Genomic DNA, 13,053 nt, shown 5'->3' with positions numbered 1-13,053 from the left:
CTATCCAGAACCGTGCCTGGCTCTACCTAGTCCTAACCCATTCAAACTTAAAGAACTAGACAGACACGGTTCTGGATGCGGTAGTTGTGATGTTGTCCTCCGTTTACAAACTCTCGGCCTGTGTCTCGTTCAGCACGTTCTCGGCCTCGTGTTGGTTGCGGTGGGCCCTGTCTCCCGCCCGTCTGTTCCACCGTCTCTTCTTGTCCCTGGGAGGCGGCGGGGGCTGCTCCATCTGAACCTGCACACACAAGAAGGAATCCTTTATACGCCTACCAGCGCTCAGTCCTTTTTGGCAAGCTTTCAAGCATTCTTAGACACATTATTAATTTAAACACCCTTTCTGACAATGCAAAACAACTTCGCGGTAGTTTGCTCTATTCCTATGGCATTAACTGTAAAATTATGTTAGCCACACAAAACGCCTTTAGCTGTATGTGTTCTGCTTTGCTTTCTTTCCTTCTGGGATGGGAGGTTTGACTCATGCTAGGTCTCTTATGTGATCATACATGTGCCTAGAGGCTAGGTACCAGGCTTCGGGAGGCGGCTGGAAAGAGTAGAAATTGGCCAAATAGAGAGATACATGTAACATGCCAAGGGGCCAACTCCCACGGCATCTGATCTCCCTATTTGGCTAATTTTACTATTTCCAGCCGCCTCCCGAAGCCTGGTAGAGACTAAGGTAACGACACGGTACAGTACCATGACGGTGGTCCCGTCGGTGGAGCCCTCCCGGCTGCTGTCCTCCTCCCGGATGTCCTCTCCCTCCGGCCGGTGCCGCTCCACGGTGGAGTACGGCGGCAGGGTGTTGGAGTGGGAGTGCGCCAGGCCTGGAACACAAACACTGCCTTACTGGGTGGACAGACTACTCTTTTATTGCAGCTAAGGGCTGAATTGTGAAGAGCTTACCGTCTGTAAAGCTGAATTGCAGGGGCCTTGAGTGGCTGCCATTCGGCGCTAACTCAGGTGACACCAGTTTCTGCCATCCTGTGATCTAAGTTTTGTAAGGTTTGAACCACACACCCCTGGAAGGACCCCCTAGAACTGTGGGTGAAACACCTTAATAAGTACGCCACATGACGCCACACTGTCAAAGTTCTATGGGCCAAGACTTGGGAATTAGGTGCCTTTGTAGGTTATATCGAAGTATAGGGGTTTTGGTATAAGGAAATACCGGTAGTACGCAGACATCATCATCATAAAAAGACTTCATAGCACGAAATGTTCTATGACTGTGATAGACTTTTTCGTAGCTACATAAAACTAAAGCAAAGTTTTCCATATTTCCATATCTGTCAGTCACGACTCACGTGGATAGGACAGGCCAATAGCAGTCCAGTCTTTCCCCATCCTGGGCGGTGGGCGTGGCTTCAGCGTGCCGTCCAGCTCCTGTAGCTCCAGGTCCTCCACCCCGGAGTCGTTCGTGCCGTGGCCGGGTTTCCGGGCGTATTTCGGCAGGGGCGGCACGGGCTTGGACGGAGTCAGGCTAGGCGTCTCTGTGAGAAAAGTTGGTTTTTAGAAGATTTGAGATTTTTGCTCAGAGTTTAAAAAAAAACTGTCAAAACTCTAAAATCCTATATGTATTCTTCATGTTTGACTAGTTGTAGACTAACAATCTTGTTGTAAACTAAAAATAGATTTGTCGCGCATTACAATTCGCACATATTGTACAGTACTCTGCATTTCAACCCTTGGGCTACGACGTTGTATTTTACTTTAAAGTGTGTGATAAAATAAACTAGTTTTTTTAGTAAGGACCCAATTTAAAAACAGCACTAATTATTTGTATATTTAACGCCTTTTCCTTGCAAGTTACCTGCTGACAGTAGCTGATAATTGCTGTAATTCACTAACGAACTGTAATTGGGTTGGAGAAATTAAGGCTGAAGTGCGTTATTTTGTAGTGAACATCACGCCCGTCCATTCTGACTCATCCTTGTGAATTTTATATATGCTCCTGGCTTCCTGACGATCGGTCACCTTGAAAATCTTGTAGATCGAGTTAGTGAGACGTTGAATCGCATGTGATGAAATTATCCGCTCTGTTCATTACGTACAGCTACAGAGAATGTCAAGAGGGCGACTCTTCCATTTCACATGACCCAGTACCTCGGTAAATACTGCATGAAGATCGATTGATTACAACAGAACAAAATGGGACAGGAGGTGTCGCCTTGTACAACACGCGCCAAGATGATTTCTACTCCTATCTTTTTAAAATTCTTCTCTCTTAAAACTTAAGCTATGGATATAACGTAATGCTATTGTTCTTATAATCAAATCTGCTTTAAAGACATGATAAAATTGATAATTGTGAGTCATTAGCTGCATGTTTCATTCTTGAAGTAGTGTTTTTAAGTTAAAAAAACGCCGGATTCGCATTGCGAATTAGGGCCCAGTTACATATATCGGGTGATCGTTGTATGATATTGCAAACTAAGGGCATTCTTGGGATAGTCGTATTTGTGTCCGGTAAAATACCGTCTTGTCGTGGAAAATCTTGCATTAGATCCTTGATGGTGGTTAATTCTGTTACAGCTAGCTAGCTTGAAAATTCTGCAGAATCAAAATAGGACGACCTACAACCTACAACGACGCATGTGACCGCGCCGTTAGTACTGAGAAGATTAGGGAATGTCACGTTCAGCACCAAGGACAGAACCCAGCCACCCCCACCCCCTCACCGTGTCTCTTCCGCCGGCATATCCACTCCTTCCGCTTGGCGATGAACAGCACGACAACAGACACCACAGCCAGCACCACCATCACCATGGAGACCGAGATGATGATGGCGATGGACGTCTGCGTTCCTGAGCAGGGGTGAAAGGTCACCAGCAGTATTAGATAAAGACAGTTCTTTGATACAGTCTGGCTCCTAGTAAAATCCAATTCACAGCGGGGCTCACCCGTGTTTAACGGCATTGTATCCAATCTCGTTTGCTCGCTGATAGACGATTTTAGAGCTCTGATGTGAACTAATAGCATGTTTTACCTGACTTTGATATTGAATTACGACAAATCTTTTATCAAATGACGTGGCAACTTTCGACCCTGTCTACGGGGAAAAGAAAGCCCTAACACAATCTTATGCGAACCATGCAGTGGTCTGTAACAACGTAGAAGAATCAGTGTACAGTAAATGTACGTGTATAGACTGAGGAGTCTGTTAATAAAATCAATGAGTCTGAGTTTAGGAACTAAATCAAAGGAAGTATAATAAAGTGAGTATCTACCTTTAACCATGAGTCTAACTTCTCTCTGGTCCTTGCCAAACATGTTGGATGCTTTACAGATATAAACCCCTTCGTCGTCCGTGGTGGCGTGGTCTATAGTCAGCACGGAGGACGTCCCCTCGTTGGTCTGTTTCTTACTGATGGTGATGCCGTTATACGTCGTCACCATGACGTTCTCTACGCCGTTCGTCTTCCGCCAGATCCACGTGACGTCACCAGGGGTGGGGTCCGCCATGACGTCACAGAAGAATCTGGCGGTGTCTCCGTCAGCGATGGACAGCAGGGACGGGCCGTCCTTAATCTGAGGTTTGCCTGGAGTTGAACGGCATAATGAGTGTTCGCCTTGCATGCGGTAGGTCGTGAGTTCGATCCCCGACCGAGTCATACCAAAGACTTTGAAAATAGTACACACTGCTTTTTTTGCTCAGCATTCAGTAGTTTCGAAAGATTTGCCAGGGGACTACCCCCCCCCCCCGTTGTGAGACACGTTTGTTGTAGAAAGGAAAGTTACAATCAACAATAGTATTTTGGCGCTACCGCAACTTTTTTTTAAATCACACAACACACGCTACTGTTTCTAAAATCACAAATAGGTTTTCAAATTGCTTGTATTCAGTTCATTTGGGTACTGAGCACCACACATGCAGCAACTAATGATTAGTTCCTTACACTCGCCAATGTGTATAACTGGCCCGCACGGAATTATTTTTTTCTTGGACGACTGTTGAGAATTCATCAATCTTACATGCACTAAACCCTGGAGTATTCATCACATCGTCTAATTATCGTTCATGACAAATAACGGATGAACAGATAACTGCTGTTTCAACAGATGGATAAACAAGTGGTTCAGAAACTTTCATTAAATTTAAATAAATGATGCAAAACCGCGCGTACCATCGACTTGAGATTGCAAATCGATGCTGAGAAAATACAGTGGATTTTAAAATGACGGAGTGGCAGGATAACACGTTAACTCTCTTCCCTTGTTCCAGAGACACGTCTCTGCGCTCATTATAGATTCCAGTCCCAGAGGAAGGTTAGGCCATGTTGATTTGATTATATGGATGACATCCTCTGGGAACCCCAGAACTGATGCGCGCGTGCGAATAAAAAAAAAGTTTTGCAAAAAAAAAAAAGTTGCTTTCATTATGAAATCTACGTGGTTATGAAAGTTGAACAAATGACATAGAATATGGTATAGCGAATAATCTACTCTTCAAATTCATTTCTTGACACTTTTGTCTTTTTTCGTTTGATTTTGGCAATCTACGACCTTGGTATCATTGTTAATAATTTTTTGGGCAACTTACGGTATATTTTTGCTCATTTTGCAACTGTTTGGTACGATTTACAGTATGGTTGAAAACTTTTCTTTTTTTTGGAAACGGCCGAAAATTCATGCGCGCGCGGATGTCATCCATATAATCAAATCAACATGGCCTTACTGGGACCCTCCCAGCACGATTACTGCCAATTACATGTCTTACAAGTCCCCATCAGCTCACACCAGCCGCTCCCTGCTGTACTGTGCGGATTGGAGGACATATGGGCTGAGCACCTAACGTGAAATTGGGGATTTTTCATTGATATCCTATAGGAAAAAAAACAGGACTCGTAAAGCTCCTCGATTCCTTCTGACTTATTTCGTCAAGCCCAGTCATGTGAGCATATTTCATTTGTCTTCCTCTTGTGCAAAGCCAGTCGCGGTTAAAGTGTTCTGAAGCGTAAAATATTCCATTTCTACAAGCGCTGCTAAACTTGCGGTGGATGCAAGGATATAAATGTGCAGCCATTAAATTCTTTTATCAGGACTGTTTAATGCTTTCTAAGTGATTTTACTCATTGTTACGATGTTCCTCAAGTCATGTGAAAAATGTGTTTGTGTGTCTTACAACGCAATACTAACTGCCGATCTAATGAATCCTCTCATTTCTACACATGTACATCTCAATAGCCCTGACCATGAAAACATAACTACGACATCCCTAATGCCGGTTTGTAGAGTCGGCAGAACGTACTGCACCAACGCGAAAACCGCAAAGTATTGTGCACATGTGCATAGCACTTTAGCAGAACGTCTCATATAAGGTCGTATTCGGGTATATAACATCAAAATCCCGTCTCACGGTAGTTTTCAAATGTTATGTCGGAAAAGGTACCATCTACAACAGGCAAAATTCTGATGCAACGTTGACCAAAAATCCAACAAAAACCGTGAAAAATCACTGTTTCGCGAAGAAGCAGTACGTTCTGCTGACGTGCTGGTTTGTAGTTACCTACGACGTCCAAGAATACATCACTGGTAGCCTGTGGGAATCCGTCGCTGGTGGCCACACACTCGTACGTCCCCTCCACGTCGTAGCGCACCCGGTGGAACCGCAGAGGGTTGTCCCAGTACAGGCTCGTCCCCTTCCGCCGCCAGCGGACGTGAGGCTTCGGGTTGCCCTCCGCCAGACACCCGAGGGAGAAGTCGTTCTTGGTGTGCAGGACCGTCACCTTTGAGTCTAACGTGTTTGTGATGGACGGCGGGTCTGTACAACCGAGAGGGAACACCAAAGAGATACATACGAGATAGATGGAGGGGGAGGGAGATGATCCAATAGATAATATATTGAACCAATATATAGATCGACTGCTCTTATTAAGTATACGTTGTCACAGTCAGTAAATTTAAACGTAGATTTGTTCCATAATTCGAGAACTAGCACTCACTCTGAATCACTTGGTGAATTTTTGAAAATTTTGAAATATCTTCGGCATTTAACACAACTGCTGTACAGTCAGAACTAGTTACATGTATTGATTGTAGCGCAAGGCATAAAATTCCCCATGGCTCGACAGCGATCTGTTTAAAGACCATTTTTATCATGTACAAATTGTACTGAAAGATTGTTTACGATATGAAGGCGCCCGGAAGTCAGACAAATGAGACTGGAGGCCTCTGAGTGCCACGTCAAACAACTAGACTGTACTTTCCTCGTCAATATCACCACGAGACAGCACTTAGGCCTGACGTTTTTATTTTAGCTTGTGTAGAAATGTTTTTTATCATGTGTTGCAGTCAATTTTTGTAATATCAATTCATCAATTCAGCCTTTGGGCTGCGACTGTTGTGATATAGGTGATTTACGTCATAACAAACCATTCTACGTTTGTACGTTGATGAAGGTTAGACATCCAGGTAAACGATACTCGTAAGAAAATTCAAACTCTACTACTGGATCAGTTACGGATTTTTTTATTTATTTGAGAGTATATAAGAGTGAATCGGTTCTCTGTTCATTTGTGACGCTGAAGAAGAGTGATGGATGTCACTCGAAACGTCCGGAAATAAATAAAAAATCCGTAACTGATCCAGTAGTAGAGTTTGAATTTTCTTACGAGCATTCTACGTTTGCTTGTGGGGGAGGGAAAATATTCCGATTTAGTATAGCTATATAGCAATACAGCTATTGGTAATTCGAATAAAGTTCCAAAGTTTCAACCACTCACAGAAGACCTCCAGAGTGACCGTTCCGAGTCCGTCGGGAAGGATCCTGTTCTTAGCCTCACACTGGTACACTCCGCGGTCCTGTCTGGACACCTGCTGCAGGTTCAGAGTCTTCTCTCTGTCGTGGGGAACAAAGACGTCAGGAACAAGACATGCATGTACATCGGAGGATTCAGACTTCCAAGACGTGTTTAAGGTTTTCGTAAATGTTTTGGAGTGAGTGAGTGAGCGAGTGAGTGAGTCAGTCAGTGGGTGATTTTGTCAGTGAAGCTTGATCATGCAAAGCTGTTGGTATCACTTTTTTCTGGTGGATTTCTCTGTATTGTACGTTATAAACAGTTTATAAAGATATAAAGATATGTATAATTAATGTCATTAAAAGACACCCTTCAAACCCTACGCACATCAGGAACGTCTGTGGCTAGGTATATGAAACAGGAGTAAGAAGAGCAAGAAAAGTAGAAAAGTAGCTCACATCTGGCGACTCTTGGGCGGCAGGATGTCCCCGAGCCTCCGCCACTTGACGGTGGCCCTGGGGTTGGCGTCCACGTAACAGGTCAGGTTGACGGTCTGGCCCTCACGCACGTGCACGGAGGGGGACGGCACCGACACGATGGGCGGGTCTGGGACGGGAATACACAACACCCGGGACTGTTATATTAATATGAATCTTAAATATGAATCTTTAATTGCATGTTCATGCCCATGGACATCATACTGAGTAACATGATACCTGTACAAGGATAACAGAATAACGTAAAAGTCTTAACAACTACTAGAGAATAAACTAACCTAGGCCTTGAAGATTTCTTCTCTCTTTATACTTTTCTTCTCTCTTTATCAATATATATGTCTGAAATATCTCAATCCAGGTGCAGAACCTCTAGGTTTAGGAATATACCATGCCTTTCCTTGTCGAGCTATTGAATGGCTAGCCTCGTCTGCTCTTCTGAATATAGAAGAGCAGTGGTAACTATTTGTAGATAACATATCTTTTAATTGTCAATTATGCCTCAATTCAGCGATCGTAGCTGCAATGGCATATTATTATCTATTGTGTGATTTTTATCATTGAAAATCACACAACAGATATGTACTGTAGTTGCTATGTCATTTTTGTATGAGATGTGGAGTCAACGTAATTCCGGAGTATTTCTGCCAAGTTGACTGATATGAATAATGTTTGGAAGTTTGAAGTGATAACAACTCACAGTTGACTCTCAGTATCCGTGACGTCCCCGTAGGTTTGACCAGATGCGGGAAGCCCTGATCAGCGATGCAGGTGAAGTTAGCGCCGTTGTCCCACTTGGACACGCGCGGAGAGAACAGCTCCAGTGACTGCTGACCGTCTTCCGTGTCCTCGGCGGCTTTAGTCGAGCCGAACTCCCGGGTGCCGTTGTACCAGACCAGGCGGGGCGGGGGGTGGCCACCCCGGGACCGGCACCGCAGCACGAGCTGGTGTCCTGCCGTTAGAGGGAGCTCCGCTCCTATAATCTCCGGAGGCCCCGCCATTGGCACTTCGGGTGTAAAATAACATTGACGATGACAATGAACTTATTGCATATTAACGCCCTTCATGGGCCAAATACACCAAGTTAGATAACTCTTCTCTCTTTTTGAAACAAGCATGAAAAATTTACATAGTTTTTCATTTACATCGTAGTTCCTGCATAATCTCTTTTCTCGATTCTCTTATCGGTACGTGCGTATATTTCTGTGTTATCACTTTATAATATAACTTAGTATCCATACTAAAACCAACTTGGTCACTATTGGAGTTGAATGAACATTGGTGAAAGCAACCTGTTGCTCTCTATAGTTATTTGGAACATACTGATTGTGTTGTAATGTAAAAAGGATGAACTATTTGATTTCAGGAATAATAACGTTATCATGGCTATAATTGTGTTATTAATAGGATCTTCTCCATTAATAGAATCAGATATCTTTGACTCAACGTCCACGTGACAAGCCTCACTGGGTCAGTCTACTGAGGAAGACTGAGTGACTGGTCAAAGTTCTAGTTGAGAGAACTTTATTGTGTTGGATCCAAAGTTTTAACTTTAATCATGTAACTACAAACACAGACGAACTTTCATGATAGCATGAATAGAATCTATTGCTGTAGTGTTTATGCCATCCTGTATTTAATACGTACCGACTACTGTTAGAACCGCCTCCTCCGCAGTAGGAACCGAGGCTGTGGAACACTTGTACTTTCCGCTATCCTCCAGCTTCAGCCGGGAGATCTGCAGGTTGTACTCTCCGTTAGAGCTGTCCCCGACAATCCGGTGCCGCTGTCGGTAGGACTGGAACACGGCGTGTCCGGTGGAGATGACCACGTCGTTTGGTGGCCCCTGCCACACCACGGTGTCCCCGCTACTCAGCCCGCTGAACGCACACCGGAGGTTGACGGTCTGTCCGCTCAGGACTGCAGTAGACTCAGGCCGCCTCTTGTACGAAGCCGCATCGGCTGCAGGGAATACAAACATTGTTCTTTTTCTTATTTGTCAAAATGTATATAAATTTACTTATGGGTACAGAAGTATTGTTTTGGGTGGCTGAGCTGTGGGTCTGTGTGTATGTGTAACATCATCAACCTGTAATTAGTATATACGTTTGTCCGGACAGAGTAAGCTGACAGCACATGGGTGAGGAAGATTGACAGATAGAATAGCAGGAGGTCAAAAGCTCAGACACAGGACACGGGCCGAAAGTATCAGAATCTGACCGGGAGCCAGTAGGAATTACTGACAAGGGGAATTCAGGACGCCAAGGATTGCATACTTCCCGATAGTCTGAAATCTCTGATTTATATTGTTGCTTTGCAGCATGAAAAACTCCATACAATGGCATATATGTGGTTTTATGTCCCAAGCTAAACCATACAAAAGTTGATAAATTCTATCCTAAGTAGTACATAATTTATTCTCTTTGGCAAAACGCATATTTCTTTTGTGTACTGGTACGCGGCGAATAACACACACAATGGTATATGCAGTTTTATGGCCTGAGACAGAACTTGATATATCCTATCCTAAACAGTTATACCAACGGTAATCGACGGCAATAAGTTAGACTATACATCACGCGTTCATGCAAGATGCATGGGGACCATATGCGACCCTGCCCAATACAGCCAATATTTCCCAAACCGCCAATTCTTTTCAACCCTTTTACGCACTTATTGAAACTGAAAGGCACGGTGGAAGGCGGACCTGTGTCAGAGCCGGTTATGTGAAATATTTTCCAGATGTTGAATACATGGAATAATAAACGCTTTCCGACCGAACCACGCGTCCCTCCCGTTGGGGTAATGGGTACTCTTTTATTCCATTAGCCAGGATCGATACCTCACTGCTGTTTACCGCCAATAAACGTATTAAAAGCTTGCTGAAAGAGCCGGGCAAAGGAGAGAGCTGAGTTCAAAGAGGCCCCTATTTCGCCGGGCGTCTTTCAGCCTCGCCGCAGCGGCAGCCGCCAGGGACGGCTCATTATATCCCGTGGGGCCCAATTTAGCTCCGCCAACACCCCCGCCGACCTCTCATTTCCAAACGGTCCCACGGGGCAGGTCTTTCCTGTGGTCGGGGTCAATCGGAGACAGAGTAGGTAAGAGTATCCAGGCATTACAATAAGCTTTTCTCCACTCTTTTAAATTCAATCTAAATCTCGTGTGGCGTGCACAGTAAATACTCTCAGCGCCGGGCCAAAGGCTATCAGAGAATAATGCATACATCGTGCGTATTTCCATTTTTATAGCCTTACATGGTGACTCTAGAAGCTAGAGAGTTACAATAGCATATACAAGCCCACTCAAGGCCATGCAGTAGTGCTCCATGTTTTGTTTGGCTCCGGTGGCATGCATCCTATTAGCATTTCTTTCCTCTCACTTTTAAAAGTTGTGGGCGCCTTGCCTCCGGAACTTGAATACATTTTCCGCGTGTATTGTAAGCACGCATTCCGGCCCATCCATCTCCATTAGAAGCGAACAGTCTTACCGTCTTCTCACAGGTCGGTGAGCTGGACCTCATAATTGACAAGAATAATGCAATTTTACATCTTTTGCGGGAGGGGCGTAACAACAGAAGTGAGTGCGCGGTCGCGGGGAGAGATGAAGTAATGGTTATCGATTTCCGCGGGAAGGTCGACTGGGAGCAGGAAATCTTCAATCGTCTGCATCTACCGCAAGGAATTACCCCAAATCCCTCTTCGGCGGGCAGATTTAGATTCCATTAATGGTTGCCGCGGTCTGAAATACGAATGATGTTCAGGACGGGGAGGTCAAGAGGCATAAAGAGAGTGGAGGAGGAGATGGAAATGCGTGATGACGGGATCAATGCTAGATGGAGTTTTATAAACGCGCAGTTGGCAGACCGGACCAAATTATCGTCCACGCCTTCCAGAAAACTAGGCCAATTTTGCAGTACCGCACCAGACGGCAGCGAATTAAGACCGTTAGCAGTGCGGTGGGAAATATATGCACGGCTGCCAGTTTGAAACAGAAAGGCCATCTATTCCTCCAAGTAGTGCGTGTTAATATACTGACTTGATCTGATGGTTGGCGGCGAAGATAGCGGCTGCAAAATTTCTTGTCGCAGCAGTTTTGAAAGAGATAAATGGTGTTGTCATAATTCGTGGCAGGGTCAGCGAGAATTGATTACGGTGGTGAAGTTTTCGCCGACCTTATCGCACGACTTTCAATCAGCGGAGGGACTAATGCCGGTGTACGTAACGGTAATGACGGTACGCGGGGTAAATCACACGTCTGGGAGCGCGCCAACAAAGCCGGAGAGACAGAACGGGAGAAAAACACGCAGAGGAAACGAGAGAAGAAGCGTAGGAAACAATCCCTTAAAGATGAAAAGTTGTGAAAATAGAATATTGGTAGGTTGCATGCAAAAGTCAAACTAAAAAAAATGACGGTAAACAAATAGATGATAAGGTATGTCAACGTGATTGACTCTAGACGTCAAGATAAGATTTAATTAATTGTTCGGGTCTAATTCGCTCCGCAGGCACGACAAGACAGAGTCACATGCTGATTTAGCTACAGAGGAAGGAATTCAGATGTCAGAACTTCAGCACATCAGCAGGGTGACGGTGACAGTTGTCGTCCCCCCGCCCGTGACGGGCCGGCCCGCCCGGGGTGCACGGTGAGACATCCGTCACGTCCCCGTACCTGTCCCACCAGGACCACGGCTCTCTGCACCGGGCACCCGCGGGGGACTAAACCCACTTCCTGTTTGCAGGATTTGTACGTGTCTACGGATCACATTCATCAAGCATGGGGGATCGAATACCGTATGTTCTTTAAGCAAAATGTCGCTATGTTTAAATTCACCTTTAAAGGGTAAGTACAATATAACAAGAAACAAAGATCTATTAACATACAACACATAGTACGTGAGAAAACATGCACCATAAGGCAGAATCATGGCATGAGATTAGAGTGCTTGCTACTCTATACTGTTTCTTTTCTTGTGCTTGCTCTTGAGAAGTGCGCCATCATGGTGAGAACAGGCGCACTCGTGATTCAGCACCAAGGACAGGGCTATGCGATCCTGGCACCCCTTCCCAAACCACTGAACCCAACACTGATCATAGATCATTTATCTTCATCTGATCAGTGTAGACACGTAACCATGCACGTTAATGGGAACAAGATGGGAGAGTCCGTACCTTGTTGGCTGTAGAACAGCCCTGCGATGAGGAGGCGCGAGGCGAGGTGGATGAAAACAGCCATCTTTGCTGCAGAACAGGTCCGTTTTGCCGTGACGTCTCAATAACGGAGGAGGCGCTGTGGAATTACGGCAAGCCGACCGTGGATCCGAAACGGCGCGACGGATAACGGGAGAGACGTTTGTTAGATTTCCTCGTGTGGCGGCGTCGAGACGAGAGGAAGTAGTACAGCGGAAGGAGAGGGACGGGCACACAGCTGGTCTGACCTTGTTTATGGAGGGTGGTTTTATCTCCAGGGATGGAGTATTAATGGTTTGCGCTCGGGTTTGGCGTGAGAAAGTGTGCAGACAGTCGTCTGCAGACTTCAAGACACGGAATCACGCCCCCACGTCACTCCATATTCCGGCGTTATCAAAAAAGACCAGAGAACATCACGCAAATCTTGCATATGCCATCGCCGCTTTTTAAAGCACGCCAGGTGGCCACGATATCCAAATCACACAAAGATATCAGAAGCATTCCACAGTGAGAAGACTGCTGGCGGACGTACTTTAACGTCGTAATCAAACAACTCAAACGTTACCATTTACCCTCAGGCTGGACATCAAAGGGACTTTAGAAACCCTCCACCCCCGCCCCGATGTGAAACGG

General features: G+C 45.3%; 1 protein-coding gene across 1 annotated transcript; it reads right to left on the bottom strand.

Moving 5' to 3' along the window:
• Nucleotides 1–65: 65 nt before the first annotated feature.
• LOC109481056 (hemicentin-1-like) lies at nt 66–12,466 on the bottom strand. Its single transcript, XM_019783530.1, has 12 exons — nt 12,403–12,466; nt 11,903–11,962; nt 8,882–9,196; nt 7,935–8,240; nt 7,199–7,346; nt 6,726–6,841; nt 5,510–5,764; nt 3,231–3,542; nt 2,682–2,807; nt 1,308–1,493; nt 700–827; nt 66–238 (listed from the first exon to the last, which is right to left on the bottom strand). Exons 1-12 carry the CDS (start codon nt 12,464–12,466, stop codon nt 104–106), a joined length of 2,151 nt encoding a protein of 716 aa, XP_019639089.1. The 3' UTR covers nt 66–103.
• Nucleotides 12,467–13,053: the final 587 nt, after the last annotated feature.

The sequence above is a fragment of the Branchiostoma belcheri genome, unplaced genomic scaffold (genome assembly GCF_001625305.1).
Source record: "Branchiostoma belcheri isolate BF01 breed outbred unplaced genomic scaffold, Haploidv18h27 scaffold54, whole genome shotgun sequence".
Classification (NCBI taxonomy): Eukaryota; Metazoa; Chordata; class Leptocardii; order Amphioxiformes; family Branchiostomatidae; genus Branchiostoma; species Branchiostoma belcheri.
This window is presented reverse-complemented; position numbering and strand designations above follow the sequence as displayed.